At 37.2% G+C, this 19010-nt stretch overlaps 1 protein-coding gene across 6 annotated transcripts in view; it reads right to left on the bottom strand.

Moving 5' to 3' along the window:
* GK5 (glycerol kinase 5) overlaps positions 1-19010 on the bottom strand; it is a 73609-nt gene that overhangs the window by 14516 nt on the left and 40083 nt on the right. For all 6 annotated transcript variants that reach the window (XR_010343463.1, XR_010343461.1, XR_010343462.1 and 3 more), the window contains exons 6-12: positions 14552-14627; positions 13323-13384; positions 13068-13141; positions 12798-12858; positions 10031-10157; positions 8542-8646; positions 1643-1737 (exon numbers count right to left, since the gene is read on the bottom strand). Coding sequence is in view for 3 of the 6 variants with exons in the window: in XM_064378761.1 (XP_064234831.1) it covers positions 1643-1737; positions 8542-8646; positions 10031-10157; positions 12798-12858; positions 13068-13141; positions 13323-13384; positions 14552-14627 (600 nt within the window). In the remaining 3 variants the exon portion in view is untranslated. The remainder of the gene's footprint in view (positions 1-1642; positions 1738-8541; positions 8647-10030; positions 10158-12797; positions 12859-13067; positions 13142-13322; positions 13385-14551; positions 14628-19010) is intronic.

Raw genomic sequence — 19010 nt, forward strand, 5'->3', positions numbered from 1 at the left:
AAGAAAATAATGCTATGATTAAATAATTTAAAAATAAAAGATAGTCCAAAGATTATGCTAAAAATTGGGATAACTTTTTAACAGCACTTAAACGATATTGAGTCACATAGTTACTGTACTTAGCTAGACCTTCTGTTTGCATTTATGCCAAAATGAGGAACTGAAGCGTATAGTAACAAATTATTAAATGCTTAGCTTTATAAATGTGGAAAATGAAGAGCAATCACAGAAATCCCCCTTCTTCAGCTGTAGTTTTTACACTAAAATTGTTTGCTATGTAGAATAGCTTTCTACGTTGTACTATGTAGAATAGCTTTCTACAAAAATGTACTTTTCAGTGTCATAACTGAAATCAAATATGTTGTCTGACATTAAAACTATACTCTAGCCAGGTGTGGTAGTGCGCACCTGTAATCCTAGCACTCTGGGAGATCAAGGAGGGAGAATTGCTTCAGCCCAGGAATTCAAGACCATCCTGGGCAACAAAACAAGATGCCATCTTCAAAAAAACTTTAAATATTAGCTGGGCATGGTGGTATGCACCTGTAGTCATAGCTACTCAGGAGGCTGAGGTTGGAGGATTGCCTGTGCACAGAAGTTGAGGCTGTAGTGAGCCATGATCGCAATACTGCACTCCAGCCTAGGTGACAAAGCAAGACAGGGTCTAAAAAAAAACACCACTACACTCTTCTCTCTTAGCTTAATAGTCTAACTGCCTAATATCAGAAATAATCCAGCCAAACATGTTTTCAACAGAGTCAAAATCTTGAGATGGAAGTATGTATTAATCAGATGAGGTTTCTATTCATCTTTGAATCTCCAGAGATGTAAGACAATTCTGGGACACAAAAATGAAAAACAGGCTGGGCATGGTGGCCCACACCTGTAATCCTGCACTTTGAGAGGCTGATGCGGGTGGATCACCTGAAGTGAGCACCACTGCACGCCATACTGGCGAGAAAGCAAGACACAGTTTCAAAAAAAAAGAGTATTTGTAATAATATCTAAAACTAAAATCAGTATCAGAGATCTTTCAATTAAATACAAAGTTAAATGTTATCAAATCAAGTCTTTTACTAGGTTCATTTTTTGAATAGGCAAAGTAACCAATACTCCACCACGACAATTAATGAAAAGAGATTTTGAATTTTTTAAAATGTTAGTAAAACTTACAAATGTACAACAGCAAAATACATACATACATATGCATGTGTGTGAGGTATGTACCTTGACATTATTTCTCTTCTCAATGGCCTATTTTCTCTAAGTAAATAATGCAAATTTACCAATATATTTTCCCCCACTGGGAAATGGCTATTTTTGGTCATGATAAAGTAATACTAAGTCTTATGTAAAAGTTCTATGATAAAACTGCCAACTCTTAGGTTCCACACAGTTCTAAGCAGAAGTCAGCTGAATTCTATCAGCACAAGCCAAGCCAGCAGAGCCACGCTCACACTCAGGATGCTCTGCTCCCTCATGGAATTTATGCTCCGTCAGAACATAACTTCTCAGCCCTAAAATGCAGCTTTCATCTTAGTTTGGTTCAGTGCTCAAATTTTAAGGTAACAGAGTGGTAGATATATAAGTTTGGGTGTGGCAGGAAAATATCTGTAATTGCCATTGACTTAAAAAAAAATACCTGTAATCCACTAAAAGATGGAACAAAACAAACTCCTTCAGAATCCTCCAAACTTTTGGCCATTTTTTCAGTCTCAGCAGCATCTGTGAAGAGGTCTGCAAAAACAAACAAACAAACAACAAAAAACCCTAAAACAAAATGAAGGGGTTGGAGAGGCACAAACAGAATTATGTTACATGATAGTATTTACCTGCATCAACATTTATTATGAATATAATGTAAAAGGTTGCTCACTTAAAAGGGTCAACACAAAGACCATTCTGTTCTGGTACTATCTGAATTCTCATGCTGCATAGGTTTACAGGCCCATAGAAGGGAGACAGGAGACAGAAGGCCCTCTTAGATAGGCTCTGTATGCAGCAGGTCTTACTTTTTCCTTTGAAGATATTTGGGCTGTTTAAAAAATCAATTCTATGCATGATTTTTGGCATTAAAAAAATTATTCTTTGAAAGATAAGAGCCATCCTAGGTTTCTGAAGAAAGTATCATCTACCTACAATATAATACTCAAGAGAATTAACTGAAAAACTACTTCATCTAGTAAGTTCAATAAAGGGCCAGTAACAGATATATTAAAAGTCAATTATTAAAAAACAAGCAAACAAAAAAACCAAGACTTAATTAATTTAGTAAACTTTTACTGAAGTATATGATAATACAGACTTAAAAAATGCACAAATCCTAAGTGCATATAGCTAGGTGAGTTTTCACAGTGTGAATACACCCAGGTAACTCAAACCCAGGTTAAGATACAAACTTCTTTTGTTAAACATCATGCTTGTGATATTCATTTACACTGTTATATGTAGTTGTACTCCATGCATTCTCACCTCTATATCGTCTTCCATTATGTGACCATAGACAATTTATCAGTCTACTCTATTGCCGACATACATCTGGGTAATTCCCAGTGTTCGGCTAATATAAACAGATCCCAATGAACACTCATGTACATTCTTTTCGGTGGCCATATGTATACATTTCTGTTTATTAACACAAAGGAATGGAATGGGCAGTTCTAAGGTCTTCACATTTAGAACCAGCTTTAACAGATACTGCCAAATAGTTTTTCAAAGTGGCTCTACCAATTTAAGACTCTTGCCAGCAGCATGACAGTTCCAGTCACCCTATCTTCCTGCCAATAATTGATATTGTCTTCTTTTTAAATAAACTATTCTATTTTATTTTATTTTTTATTTTTTTTTCCTTTTTTTTTTTTTTTTGAGACGGAGTTTCGCTCTTGTTACCCAGGCTGGAGTGCAATGGTGAGATCTTGGCTCACCACAACCTCCGCCTCCTGGGTTCAAGCAATTCTTCTGCCTCAGCCTTCCAAGTAGCTGGGACTACAGGCGTGTGCCACCATGCTCAGCTAATTTTTTGTATTTTCAGTAGAGACGGGGTTTCACCATGTTGACCAGTATGGTCTCGATCTCTTGACCTCGTGATCCACCCACCTCGGCCTCCCAAAGTGCTGGGATTATAGGCGTGAGCCACCATGCCCGGCCAACTATTCTATTTTAAAGCTTTACTTTATCCTGGAGATCCAGACAGTCATCTACATATGGCTGTCTGTTACTTTCTTTTAACTCAGTAAGCCAATTCAGTCTGAACACTCAGGTCTTTCCTTGGCTCAGGGAAGTTTATTTTAAATTATTTCTTTTATTATTATTTTTTCATTTATTTTCCTCTTTCTGGAAAAGTAATATTTCAGAAAAAAAATTATCATTCACATTTTTTGTTGTGCCAGTCTTTCCTCTACGTCTCTTGCCTTTCAATTGTTTTTTCTATATTTCTTTTTTGTTTTTAAATTATTCCTGGCCAGATGCAGTGGCTCACACCTGTAATCCCAGCGCTTTGAGAGGCCGAGGCAAGTGGTTCACCTGAGGTCAGGAATTCAAGACCAGCCTGGCCAACATGGTGAAACCCTGTCTCTACTAAAGATAAATTAGGCCGGATACGGTGGCTCATGCCTGTAATCCCAGCACTTTGGGAGGCTGAGGTGCGCAGATCATGAGGTCAGGAGTTTGAGACCAGTCTGGCCAACATGGTGAAACCCTACCTCTACTAAAAATACAAAAATTAGCTGGGCATGGTGGCAGGTGCCTGTAAACCCAGCTACTCAGGAGGCTGAGGCAGGAGAATCACTTGAACCTGGGAGGTAGAGGTTGCAGTGAGCTGAGACGGTGCCATTGCACTCCAGCCTGGGTGACAGAGCAAGGCTCTGTCTCAAAAATAAATAAATAAATAAATAAAAATAAAAATAAAATAGCCCAGCATGGTGGCGCATGCCTGTAATCCTAGCTACTTGGGAGGCTAAGGCAGGAGAATTGCTAGAACCCAGGAGGCGGAGGTTGCAGTGAGCCAAGATCTTGCCATTGCATTCCAGCCTGGGTGATAGAGTGAGATTCCATCTCAAAATAAAATAAAATTAGAACTATTCCTGATCCCTATTTGGGTTTTCAGTACTGTCCATTTGACTTTCTATTAAATTTTACATTTTTATATAGTATAGCTTTTGTTCTTCAAAACTCATGTTTTCCAAACATTTCTTTGCAATATCTTCTGTTATTCCTTTAAGAATTTTCACTAGGTTTTTCTTTTATTTTTTTTGCTTTTAATTCTATTACCATGCCCTGTGATTATTCTTTATGTTGTTTTAATCTTGTTTCTTCCTTTATGTCTGCCTCTGTAGGAGCCACTTGTTTACAGTTGGTTGAGCTTGTTCACCCTCCTTCAAGGTATGCTCTTAAAGACTTTGTGCTCTCTTTAAGGTCAGGTTTTTTGGGGGATAGGCAGTGAGAGGTAAAGAAGTGAATACCTTCAACTATTGAGTTCTCTAGCTGTGAGTATGAAAGTCTAGAGACAGTCTAGAGCCTAGACTCTCCTTGGAAGGGGAGCAGTTCAGAACAAACACACTGATGTGTCCACCACCAGCAGGCTCTCTCAGGGATGGACCAGGCCAGCTCTTTCTTCTCCATGTGCTAATGGGATATGGCATAGTTCAGCAGGCTGCACCCCTAGAGAATATTAACAGCATCTTTACCAGCTACTAGCATTTTCACCAATAACATCCAGATGGTGCCCTCCACAGATCCTGGGTCTGCACAGTCTGCTTGAGAACTCAAGGCTTCATCCATGTTTAGGCTCCAGTCCAACTCCAGCAGCAAGCCATACTTATTTTACTGTGTCATCCCAGCAGGAAGCAGAGAGGCAGGCAGGACCATGAATTAAGACCACCATCCTCTCTAAATCCTACTCACTATAAGCAACATGTAACTAGTCACCATCATTTAGAATTAGTTCATAAAGGAAAGAGCGTTTATCTCATCTTCTCTAATGTGGGAGACTGTATCTCTTGGGGAAGGTACCCTGAGATAAGGAACCGGTTTCCATTATTTCTAGGCAACAAGAGTCTTGGGTAATTTTAAACATGTATCAGGAGTCTTATGGGGATTGACTAGAGCAAGCAGGTGTGACACAACAATTAAAAGTGACACTGCTGCAGAAAAGATGTCCCCTGACCCTTGTTACTAGAGAACAGCAGAATTGGAAACTGTCACTACTGTAGAAAAGAAATAAGGCATTCTTTCAGTTCCTTATAGAAGTAATGCTCCCTGCTCAAGGCCTTCTACACTGGTCCTCTCTGCTCAGATCATTCCTTGACCAACTGCTTCTCCCACCTGTCCAGCCATTTTTATTATTCTTCATGCAGCATTCAGCTGAAACATCACTTCTTTAAAGAAGCCTTCTGATTCTCCAGACTACACAAAGTCCCCCTTTAGAAAGGAATCACTCATCTTGCTATCACTTCTCCTTTCTAATGCTTAACACTAATGCTTTCTCTTTTTCTTTCCTTCTTTTTCCTTCTTCTTTCTTTCTTGTCTTCTCTTCTCCTCTCTCTCTCTCTCTCTCTCTCTCTTTCTTTCTTTCAACTATATAGAGGTGGAGTCTCATTGTGTTGCCGAGGCTGGTCTCAAACTTCTGGGCTTGAGTGATCCTCTTGCCTCAGCCTCTCAAGTACCTGGAACTACAAGTATGTGCTATCACAACCAACCAATTTTTTTTTTTAATTGTCCATTTAATGAATGTCTTTCCTGCTAGACTGTAACCTCCATAAGGGCAAGGAGTGTTGCTGGTATCCTCCCAACACAGACAGCTCCAGGCACATACCAAGTACTCGATTACTTGTTAACTGAAAAAAACCTGAAAACATGAGCATATTTATAAGACTCAGATAGAAAAATAGAACAAAGAGCAATCAGGGCTAGAAATGGACCAAATTAAAAAGAACAGAGATAATCAAATGTGGGGATCCAAATGTGGCAGTTAACATAGGAGGATAAAGGGAAACAGTGAAAGAGAAGCGGTGTGAAAAAGATTTAAAAACAAATCCAAAAATCAAGATGAGACCAGTTTAAAACGGCATTTATACTTGAGCCTGAGTTATTCAACTCAGTAACTGGGTGGAAGGAAACCACCATTTAGAGGGGAACAGCCTGGCATGTTACACAAAGACATAAAGGCGCAGAGCCGGCAGAGTATACAATCTTCAAGGAAATGACAAGGTTACTCAGGCTTTTATATATGGTGTTAATCATGAAGATAATTTAGTTATTTTGTGGAATATACCCATTTAAGTGAATTTTCAGAAAGAGATATATTCAAATAAATGTTGTTTTTTGTGTGTGAATTTCAGACAAATACATATCACTAATATTTAGCTACGCCAAATGAATTAAATTTTAAGGTAAATAATTCAACTCTGAATTCTCTACCTCCATTCAGTTAGACCAATAGTCTCATTTTCCCGCAGGAGATTAACCTGACCTTCGAAAAGATTTGTGTTTCTGTAAGAAATCAGGTCACTTTTAGAGGTCGGAGCCATTTAGCCCCATCTCCTAGAGAAGAGTTTTCACCATATGAGAATCACAATGAACAAGCCTCAACCCAGGTGAGCAGTGGAAATGATTCCCATTGATAATGTGTATACGATGTCATGTGAAACTCTGGAATCATTTTTGTTTTTCAACTAATGAATGTGAAATTGACTCTTGCTTTTTCCTTGCATCCTCTGGGAAGGAGTAAAATTAATAAAAGGTGTAACTTAAAGGGATGAAATATGTAACCCACATATTTTATTTCTGATAATCTAGAGTTCTCCAAAAATACATGTCCAAAATATTAAAAGAAACAAAGTTAAAGGAAGACATTTTTAAAGGATAAAGAGCTTTGAAGCAATTTTTTTTTTGTTAATAAGTCATCTAATGAGGTATAGGCTCACAGAAGTGAAGAAATTGATTGGCATTTTCCTCCTAGAGTATGCTTTATGCCAAGAGAACTATCTTTGTCTTTAAACAAATCAGTTCAGTACAAATTAGCCAACTAATCTGCCAATCTGTCTGCTCCATAATTTAATCATCAAAGATAACCACTGATAATACTTCAGTATATAACAATTTATACATGAAATATGGTTATATTATATATATAATTATACAATATATACAGGCTATTCATTATTCACAATAATAAAAAAGTAGAAACAGCCCCAATGTCCATCAATGGACATTTGAATAATAGATAAATAATGGCATAGGTATTATATAAAATATTATTCAATTATAGAAAGAAATAACGTACTGATACATGTTACATTTGTGAACCTTGAAAACATTATGCTGAGTGAGAGAAGCCAGTTACAAAGACTGTATATTATATGATTGCATTCTATTCCATTCCATATAAAATGTCCAGAACAGGCAAATCCATACAGGCAGAAAGTATATTAATAATAGCTTAGGACTAGGGGTAGGAGAAGGAGTTAGGGGAAATAGTCACTGCTAATGGATATGAAGTTTCTTTTAGAGGAAACAAAAATGTTCTAAAAGTAGACTGTGGTAATGTTTACATCACTCTGACAATACTAAAAAATATTAAATTATTAAATAAGCATTTAAATTTTTAATAAGTAAATAGGTATTTTAAATAGGAAAACTATATGGTATATGAATTATATTTCAATAATGCAGTTAGAAGAAACAAAAAATATTTACATGGGCTATTCTATAACTGCTTCATCCCCCTATTAAGGTATCATAGACAATGTTCCATGTCAATAAGATACGCAGCTATAGCATTATTAATATTATTGTACAAAGTTTCACTGTATCAATATATGACATTTACTTAATGCTTTATTAGACAGAACATATTTCCAACTGCTGTATTAAACACCCATGTATACACATCTTTACACACAAGTATTATTATTTTCATAAGAAACAAGGAATAAAATTGAGTGCAAAAGGTCTGCACTCTATAAAATGATACATATTGTTTGGGTGTCCTTCAGAAAGACCGTACTAATTAACATGTGTCTCAATGCAAAACAAGAATCCTTTTTTCTCTACATATCCGCCAATGCTGAGCAGCATCAAATTAATCTCTGGCAATAGACAATAGATAATGATGGGTAATACCACTTTTTAAACATGCATTTCTTTAATTATCATATGTAAGTAGCATTTCATTATAGTCATTTGATCATGAAATACCTGTACTTCTGTCCTTTGCCCATTTTTGTCATATTAATTTTTCTGACATATGCTACAAATTGTTTTTAATTTGTCTTTTAATTTTGCTTATGACATATCTCTCCCTACCCACTAATATTTTATTTAATTAATCTGTTATTCTTTTTCTTTATGGCTCCTGTCTTTAATATCTAGCCTTTTATTATTTCGATATCATAAAAATATTTTCTATTTTCTTTTAACAAATGTCATTTGATTTTAGTGTTTCGTTTGACCAATCCATTTGTTCTCTACTCATCTGCAATCCTGTGGCATTCTTGAATTCTTTAGGTCTGGCCTGTGAAGTCTGTTTAAAAGACAACTTACCTAACTGTTGAGCCCATTTTATGGCAGTACCAGTGTCTCCTGCATTGCTTTCAGCTAAGCATACGACTTCTTGCCCAATCTTCCACCCAATTAATGGATAAAAGCCTTGCAAAGCAAACAATGAATGTAAGTCAAATATATGAATAATTCATTATAGTGACTTCTACAATGCAATGATTTGATTATCTCAAAAAACTGCAAAGTGCCTCTGAAGTCAGACCGTGTATGTTCAAACCCCAGCCCTCTTACATTTACTAGCTATAGTCTTGCAAGTCTCTAACCTTTTAGCTTCAGTTTCCTCAACTATAAAATGGCCTACCTCATGAGAGCTACTAAATGAACAAACTGAGTTAATATATAAAAAGAACTTAGCACAGTGCCTGGCACATAATATGAACAATAAATACTAGTTTTTATTAGCTATAGGCATGTCTATGTCTCTAGAAACATGGCAATAAATATGTTAATTGAGAAATAAAAGGGTACTGTGAAATTGGTTTGCTAGAGAACTATGCTATTGTACTTATCTGTGGTTTTCAAACAAGGCTCCTAAACAAAAACAATCAAATAGGATTATCAACATTTTCTAACTTCCAGCTTCCTAGTTAGGGGAAAAGGAAGAGCTTGAGGGGGGATAAAAGATTGGAAAAAGACATTTTAAGCCACCTCTTAGTAACCATGTTAGGGAAATAGAGCTCAAACTAAAAACCCCCAGCCCTCCAGGGTATAGTTACACAATCTAGATTTCCTGGTTTGTAAATCCCAGGATTTGTTCGATTAGAAAGAGCAAATTTTTAGCAATTGTCATTATGCATTGCACTGGTCACTACTGGAGGACTACTGCCTGAAGAAATTCACAAAATAATTTTTTAACAAATAGAAAAAAAAAAATTCAGAATTCCCTTAAGGAGTTTGTTTTTTGTTTTTTGGGTTTTTTGAAACAGAGTCTCACTGTGTCACCCAGGCTGGAATACAGTGGCCTGATCTTAGCTCACTGCAACCTCTGCCTCCCAGTTCAATCAATTCTCCTGCCTCAGCCTCCTGAGTAGCTAGGATTACAGGAAGCTGCCACCACACCTCGCTGATTTTTTTTGTATTTTTAGTAAAGACAGGGTTTCACCATGCTGGTCAGGCTGGTCTCACACTCCTGACCTCAAGTGATCCACTCCCCTTGGCTACTCAAAGTGCTAGGATTACAGGCGTGAGCCACCACACCTGGCACCTAGTAAGCAGTTTTAAACAAATATAACATGTATTATAGAAAAATAACCAGAAAGCTGACCATAATATCCTGAATTTTTCAGTAACATCATTCTTTTTATGCTTTTCACTTAAACGGAAAAAAGGGGAAATGAAAATTAACTGTCTTTAAGAATAACAAAATATGTTAGAGAATATTACAAAATGGGAAAATAGAGTAAATAACAAAAGTTAAATATGAACAGAAGTAATAGTTTATTAATAAATAGGATAAATTCTAACTACTTACCTCCAATAGTCTGTTGAGGGCTATTTCCAGTGTTAATATCCAAAAATGTCCCAGTTCCCATGGTTAATTTCACATCACCTGTCTGGAAGCAGCACTCTCCAAACATGGCTGATTGCTGGTCGGCAACCTACCAAAAATGTTCAAATGTAAAACCCACTGCCCTTAACAGTGGCCAATTTCATTATATCCCATCACTTACTGTACTCACGTTGACTAAACATTTTCTTTTCTTTTTCCGTTTTCTTAAAAGAAAAAAAAATCCCAAAGAGAACGGGGGGCAACAACCATAGATGAGGAATCTCCCTAGGATTAATACTTTTTGCTTTTATTTTTTTGTTGTTGTTTTTCAGAGACAGGGTCTTGCTCTGTCACCCAGGCTAGAGTGCAGTGGTGAGATCACAGCTCACCACAGCCTCAAACTTTCCTACCTCAGCCTCCTGAGTAGCTAGAACTGTAAGGTAGCTGGGATGACAGGCCAGCTACATCACCACACCCAGCTAATTACGTGTTTTTTTTTTTTTTTTTTTTTTGAGACGGAGTTTTCCTCTGTCACCAGGCTGGAGTACAGTGGCATGATCTTGGCTCACTGCAACCTCCACCTCCCAGGTTCAAACAATTCTCCTGCCTCAGCCTCCTGAATAGATGCAACTACAGGCACGTGCCATCACGCTCAGCTAATTTTTGTATTTTTAGTAGAAACAGTGTTTCACCATGTGGGGCAGGATGGTCTCGATCTCTTGACCTCATGATCTGCCCGTCACGACCTCTCAAAGTGCTGGGATTACAGGCGTGAGCCACCATGCCCAGCCAATTCTTTTAAATTTTTTTTGTAGAGATGGGGTTTCACTATATTACCCACGCTGGTCTCGAACTCCTGGCCTAAAGCAATCCTCCCACATTGGTCTCCCAGAATGTTGGGATTACAACTGTGAGCCACCACACATGGCCTGCCTCAGGAATTTTTAATACTTCATGACTTTCAAGTATCATATGAATAATCTTAGAAATGAAGGCAAGAATAAAAATGATACCTAAAAAGAAACTAAGATTTTTTCATTTTCAACTTACATACGTTTCATTCATTAGTCAAATAACTAACCCTCACAAATTTATTTTATTAAGGGTGATAGGTATATGTTTTGTTATAAACAGATATAAGTAAAAACCATCTATTTCCCAAACATTCATTTTTGTTAAAATAAAAATTGTGGCATTTTGTTAACATAGTCAAATGTAGATACACACACAGCAACATTTTAAGGATCAAAACTCATCTAAAGGCCAGACCCGGTAGCTACACCTATAACTCCAGCACTTTGGGAGACCAGAGGTCAGAAGTTTGAGACCAGCCTGGCCAACATGGTGAAACCTTGTCTCTATGAAAAATACAAAAATTAGCCGGGCATGGTGGTGCACACCTATAGTCCTAGCTACTTAGGAGACTGAGGCAGGAGAGTTGCTTGAACCCGGGTTGCAATGAGCCAAGATTGCCTCATTGCACTCCGGACTAGGAGACAAGAGTGAAACTCTGTCTCAGGGAAAAAAAAAAACTCATCTAAAGAACCCTCTGTCACTAATTGGTAACTCTTCCAGCCATACCTTAATCTAACCCTGCACCTATGCCTAGATTCAATAAGACTGATCCTCTCTAAATTATAATGAATTTGTAACTTGGAAATTAAATTCCCTTTCTCTCAACTGCTCCACCAACTACTGTGGAGACTGCCCATCTTGAAACAGGTGGTCTAGACCTCCAGCTTATGCCACCGCAGGAAATCAAAGGCAATGTGAAAGGACTCTTAAAAATCAAAAACAGGTGGCTAGGCGTGGTGGCTCAGGCCTGTAATCCAAGCACTTTGGAGGCCAAGGCGGGCAGATCACCTGAGGTCAAGAGTTCAAGACCAGCCTGAATAACATGGTGAAAACCCGTCTTTAAAAAAAAAAAAAAAATCAAAAGCAGGTTTGGCACAGTGGCTCATGCCTGTAGTCCTAGCACTTTGGGATGCCAAGGTCAGTGGATGGCCCCAGTCCAAGTGTTTAAGTCCAGCCTGGGGAACACAGAAAAACCCTGTGTCTACCAAAAATACAAAAAATTAGCTAGGTGTCGTGGCACACACCTGTGGTCCCAGCTACTTGGGAGGGTGGGGTAAAAGGATCACCTGAGCCCAGGAAGCCGAGGCTGCAATGAGCCATGATTATACCACTGCACTCCAGCCTGGGCGACAGAGTAAGATCCTGTCTCAAAAAAAAAAAAAAAGTATCAAAAATAAAAAATGGCAAATATTTCATTCTTCTATAAGCTTCTTTACTGGTAGATGCTGGCTAAGGATTTTATTAAATGTACATACAACTTTTTCTGTTAGTTTAAGTTGCCCTAACACTGTCTGCAATTACACTGTATCAAACAGAAAGTAAATATTGGCCCTGTCACTGTGTTTTGTCTCATAGTACCAAATGTAAACTGAATATTACTCAGAATTTAAAAATCTTTAAAAAAATTTAACAGCTTTCTAATAAACAACATACAGGCAAGTCAGAAAAGGTTATGAAGTATTTCCATGATAGAATACGAGCTCAATGGTCCCCTTCCCAAAAATATAGAGGATACACTGGTCATATCCAGGAACCTTTAACTTAAAAAGAAAAAAAATACTTCAATCTTACTCTACTAAAGACTTCCTGTTTCTCTTAAAGCTTGTCCCAATTATTAATACATATTACTTTAGTTTATTCCATACAAAGGGAACCCCTAGAGTTTTCTACTTACCAAGGCAACTATTGGTATAGGCACACCAAATATCTCTTCATCCACGGATCCAAAATTGTGGCTTCAAATAAAATTCATTAAAAAGTTAGTTACAGTTCTAAAAATATTAGTTTTAAAACTGAGCAAATTGTTTTTTTGCATAAGCCCAAAAGTTATATAATGAACATACAAGGCCTTCAAACATGTAATAAAATACTTTTCCCCACAAAACAAAATGAATTCAAGAAAGAACCACTGTGGTGGGTTTCTATGTCTGATGTTTATTATTACCTTGTGTCCCTCACAGGAGGCAGGAGAGAAAGTGGTATCGAAATTAGAGAGGTAATGATCCCACTCCAACACATCTGAGCATAAAAACATATCATCAGAATATACATATTTACATATATCAAACCTCTAAACATATATCAAAACATTATGTTGTACAAGATATATTCATCAATTAAAAATAAGCTAATTTAGAAAATCTAAATCTATCTATATTACACAAAAATGCATGATTCAAAAGGAAGAAAAAAATTTTACCTTATATGGATCAAAAAGTCCAGTTGTACTAGCATTTGAAAAATCTGTGGCATATACAGAACCTAAATTTAAATAGGAAATAATACATTCATCATTAGATAATATAAATCAACACCTATCCCTAGTGTATAATCCAGACCCTCAAAATTCATTCCAAAATGTGTATTTTCAATGCAGTCTCCAAAAGTAATTTTCCACTTAATCTTTATGAACTTTTATAGTTGTGCAAAAGCACTTACAGACATGTTGTCACTTTATGATCCCCTAGTTTAAAGATGACAAAGAGGTTTAAAGATGTGAATGTTACCCATAGTTATAACCACTAGCAAGATGGCAGATTTGTTACTGAACTCATCTTATCATCCTTGAAATTAAGACTGGTACCCAGTCTTATATTGAGGTTTCATCACAATTTATTTAAAAACTGTCCTCCTCTTATAACAAATCTAGAATAAGACTAGCTTTACTACAACATGTTATTAGGGTACTAAAGAACAGTAAGAGCCGGGCAAGGTGGCTCACGCTTGTAATCCCAGAACTTTGGGAGGCTGAGGTGGGTGGATCACCTGAGGCTGGGAGTTCGAGACCAGACTGACCAACATGGGGAAACTCCGTCTCTACCAAAAATACAAAAATAGCTGGGTGTGGTAGTGCACGCCTGTAATCTCAGCAACTCAAGACGCTGAGGCAGGAGAATTGCTTGAACCCGGGAGGCGGAGGTTGCGGTGAGCCGAGATCATGCCATCACACTCCAGCCTGGGCAAAAGGAACGAAACTTCATCTCAAAAAAAAAAAAAAAAAAGAGCAGTACATCTGGAGTACAGGAAGAAAAAAAAAAAGGAGCTTCTGGCCAGATGTGGTGGCTCACGCCTATAATCCCAGCACTCTGGGAGACTGAGGCAGATGGATTGCTTGAGTCCAGAAGTTCAAGACAAGCCTGGGCAACATGGCAAAACCCTGTCTCCACTAAAAATACAAAAAATTAGCCAGGTGTGGTGGCATACACCTATACTCCCAGCCACACAGGGGGCTGAAGCAGGAGGATCGCTTGAGCCCAGGAGGTCGAGTCTGCAGTGAGTCATGATCACACAATTGTACTCCAGCCTGCTTGACAGAGCCAGACCCTAGTTCAAAAAAAAAAAAAGAAGTAACTTCTACTTTTTTTAGGTAAATCATTTTTCTTGATCAAATTTCAGTTACTTAAAATAGATCTTCCAGGTTACCTTTACCTTTTGTGAGCTTATATAACAGCCAGGTATCAATAGTTCCAAAGCAGCAATTTTCTTCCTCAACTGCCTTTTGCACCTTGAAAACACAACAGCACAAAATCGATTTAAAAAGGCTAAATTGCTAAGTGCATGATTAAGTGCAGGCCGGTGATACAATACAAAGCCAGTTTTACAAAAATTAATATGTACACAGAAAAAAATTTCTAGAATATATTCCAAGCTGTCGTAAGCAATTATTATATAGGGCTTGAGATTTAGGGGTGGGGGGCGGGGAGAGGAGAAAGGGAAGATTTTCATTTTCTATGTAATATTTCTGAAAGGCTTTAGTTTTACACCAAGCATGTGTTTGTTACTTTTGTATGTGTGTGTATGTTTTTAAAGTTTATATATTTTTAGTTTAAACATATACTAGTCGGCTGAGTACAGTGGCTCACACCTGTAATCCCAACACTTTAGGAGGACAAGGAGGACAAATCATCTAAGGTCAGAAGTTTGAGAACACCCTGGCCAACATGGTGAAACTCCATCTCTACTAAAAAGGCAAAAACAAGCTGGGCATGGTGGTGCATGCTTGTAGTCCCTGCTACTCAGGAGGCTGAGCTAGAATAATAACTTGAACCCAGGAAGCGGTGGTTGCTGTGAGCCGAGATCGCGGCATTGCACTCCAGACTAGGTGACAGAGGCAGACTCCATCTCAAAAAACAAACAAACAAAAAATAGCCCGAAGCTGGGATGGCATACTATGGCCCACAGGCCAAATCCAGCGTACAGCAAATTAAAAATGGTTTTCAAAATTTTTAACAGTTAAAAAGACAAAAGGTGAATATTTTGTGACACATGAAAATTATATGAAACTCTAATTTCAGTGTCCATAAATAAAGTCTTATTGGAACACAGCTATGCTCTTTTGTTTATGGATTGCCTATGGCTGCTTACATGGCAGAGTGGTGAAAAAAAACCTCATGCCCCTCAAAGCCTAAAATATTACTATTAGGCCAATTCTTGGTATAAGCATGGCAAGGGAAACAGAAGTGTCAATACCTCTTTAAACTGTAATAGCTAGTAGAGAAACTGAAATGCCTGTTAGGGTGTTATTAACATACTAAAAAACAATTTCTTGAAACAAACTTTATCACCTCTACAAATCTTATTTGTCCTTCAAGATTAGCATTTCCTGGCTTTGTCCAAGCCTGCCCCACTCCCACACGCCTTCTAACTCAGTCTGTAGCATCCTATGGGTAGCTTCCATTTAGCCATTATCTCACACCATTACTGCTTCTCTACTAGACCTTAGCTCTTTAAGGGCAGGGACAAGATTGCATTTTCATAACCCCAACACCTAGGAGGGTTCCCAGCATATAGCAGATGTTCCAAAAAAATACTAATAAGTAAATAACTGAAATAAAAAGAAAAACAAATGGAAACATTTAAAGATAAATTATACTTTAATAATAGAAAAGATCAGCAAAATGAAAACAAATGACATGAGTTCCAAAAACAGAGGTCATTTATAAGTTATTTATAATACAAGTATTTAAGATTCCATTCAAGAGTTATGCAACTTAAATATGGAATGCTTTAAAATAATATTATATTTCAAACTCTTGTGAAATTTACAAATTTTTATTCTAAAATTTGTTCCAGATACAACTTTTTAATAGCCAAAAGTTAATCTGTATTTCAGTGAGCAGCACAATGCTTGACAGGTGGTAAACTCATCCATCTATTCAAAAAATATTTATGAGCCAGGGCCTCTGATAGATGCTAGGCCCTGAGGAGGCTAGGGTGACACAGAGTAGACATCAAGACTTCCTAAGGTAGGAGGACCAAGGTTAATCCCCCTCACACTGGCTAAGTACAGCAAATGGCTCTACCCTAACAGCAGGAGTAAACTAGAAGGACAGGCTCTCATCGGAACTACAAGCCAGATTTGAATCATCTCAATTACTAAGTTGGATTAAGATAATCCTATTATCTGGAAGAATGGAAGAAACAAACATAAATCATATCTAGAGCAAGACAGCATTATGTTAATACTGTTAATATTTCTATACACAATTTTGTAAATATAACGTCAAGGTTGCATATACATACATATATACAAATTAGTAACCAGCCATATGAAGAAATAACATTGAAGAAAAACAAAAACAAGAAAAAGAGATACTACATGGGAGCTACAGATGTTGGAATTCAGTCATGGCCTTTAAAATAAACATCCTAATTATGTGGAAAAAAAGATAAATTATAGAACTAAAAAATAAAGAACTTAATGGGTTTTAATAGCACATTAGAAACAATTGAAGAGTGAATAATAGATTTGGAAGATAGATTAGAAGAAAATACCCAGAATGAAGCACAGAGAGACAAAAGCTTGGAAAATATGTAACATAACAGTTAGATATAAAGGGGATTTAGTGAGAAGGTCTAAAGTTAAAAATGTACAAGAGGGGACTCCAATTTCCCACCTGATAGGTAAAAAGCTTGGAAGTCATTACTTCCATCCTTGCAAAAAAAAAAAAAAAAAAAAAGTTAAGCAAACTGAAAATCAACAACTCTCCTTAGGTCCATAGAGAGTTGAGCTCATAGGGCAAATGGCCCATATTTGGGCTTTGAGAAAAAAAGAAGATAAGGAGAATGGAGCAGAAATTACATTTAAAGAGATAACAGCTGAGAATTTGCCAAAATCAACAAAAGACAGCAAGCAACAAATTCAAAAAGCCCTACAAACCCCAAGTACCTTACATAAAACACACCGAACCTAGATAATAAGTGCAGAAAATGTATTTGATAAATTCAATACTCACTCATAATAAAAAGTGTCAGCAAACTTAGGAAAGAAAGAGAACTTCCTTAATTTGATAAAGCACAAAGGATAGCCCCTCAAAATCAGATTAATACTAAGTAAAGAAATGTTGAAAGCCTTGAGTCCAAGATCAGGAACAAGAAAAAGAATTAATGATCACTCCTTCTAACCAATATATCCTGGAGGTCCTTACCAATGAAAAAGAAAGTGTTAGACCAGTAGAAAAAATTCTAATCATTTGCAAAAGACATACTGGATACACAGAAACATCCCTTGCAAAAAAAAAAAGCTATTAGATATGTTACTAGAATAACTAAGTGAATTCAGTACTATTACTGGATTAAAGGTTAATTCATAAAAAGCAACCATATTTCAAAAGGACACATAAAGCACTCAAGATTGATAAACTCCACTGCTTTAACAACTTTTTCTTTTTTCCCCAGAAAACATACGAGAGTTAAAAGGCAAAGGTCAACTGGAGAAAATACTTTCAACACACACAAAACAAAAAAGTCATCCAGAATTGTGAAAAATATGCAATGCAAAGAAAACAACACAACTTAAAAATGTACAAGAGGAGACTCCAATTTCCTGTCTGATGTGTAAACATCTTAGAAGTCATTACTTCTATCCTCACAAGAAAAAAGTTGAGCGAACTGAAAATCAACAACTCTCCTTAGATCCATCAGAGAGCTAAGTCACAGAACAAACAGTCACACTGAAAATTGGAAAGACAGCTAGATACAGAGAATAACAGCTTACCAGGAGCAAAAGCCACTGCTAGAGTTTGGTAGGAACATACAGAATAATTGATTAATTGCTAGAGACTAAACTGTGGACTAGCTTGTGAGATAAAAACTCCTAAAGGTCCACCCTTAGGGGAACACAACATTTTTGTGCGTTGACCTCCTGAAGCCCCAGCAGGATCTCGGCTTGAATACGGGGGGGAGAAGCACAGGAAGCAACTATGCTTCTGGCAGGGAAAAGTAACTACTGTGAAATAAGCCTAAAGTACTCTGTATTCCTTAATAGTGTCCTGCAATCAAGGAAAATTATTTTGTCAGGGCCTAAGCAACTTGGGTTTTGCCAGAGCCTAACTGAAATAGGGGCAGGGCTATGACCAATTCCAGGCCCCTCTAACTTTCTTATGCCACCCAGAAAGGTAAAAACCACTTGTGATGGTCACTGCCCAAAGACACAGGCTTGGTAAATTACTGAGACCTAGTTATAAGATTAGAGACTGCTTCCCTTCCCCATAAACTTCACCACTACATCAACAGGGCTCCTGAATCACGATCAGGGATTTCAGCTGGAAGAACTACAAGCCTCAGGTTCTAGTTTAGAAGCCTCTAGGGAAATCCAAAGATGACACGAAACATAAAAACAAGGACACTAGAAGACAGTTTAGTCACTGACATTGTAGCTAAAAACAGTAAATACAGCATAACTCCTAGCCAGATAAATATAAAACCTCACACTAAAAGCCTACTTACCTCAATTACTTTTACGCAGCACATCATGATTAGCTTTCAACAAAAAAAATCAAAAGGCAAGCTAAAAGGCAAGAAAAACACAGTCTGAAGGGACAAAGCTACCATAAGAACCAGGCTCAGATACAGCAGAGACTTTGGAATTATCAGACAAGGAATTTAA

Source organism: Aotus nancymaae, unplaced genomic scaffold (assembly GCF_030222135.1).
Source record: "Aotus nancymaae isolate 86718 unplaced genomic scaffold, 86718_ANA_hifiasm-v0.15.2.pri h1tg000019l, whole genome shotgun sequence".
In the NCBI taxonomy this organism is placed as follows: domain Eukaryota; kingdom Metazoa; phylum Chordata; class Mammalia; order Primates; family Aotidae; genus Aotus; species Aotus nancymaae.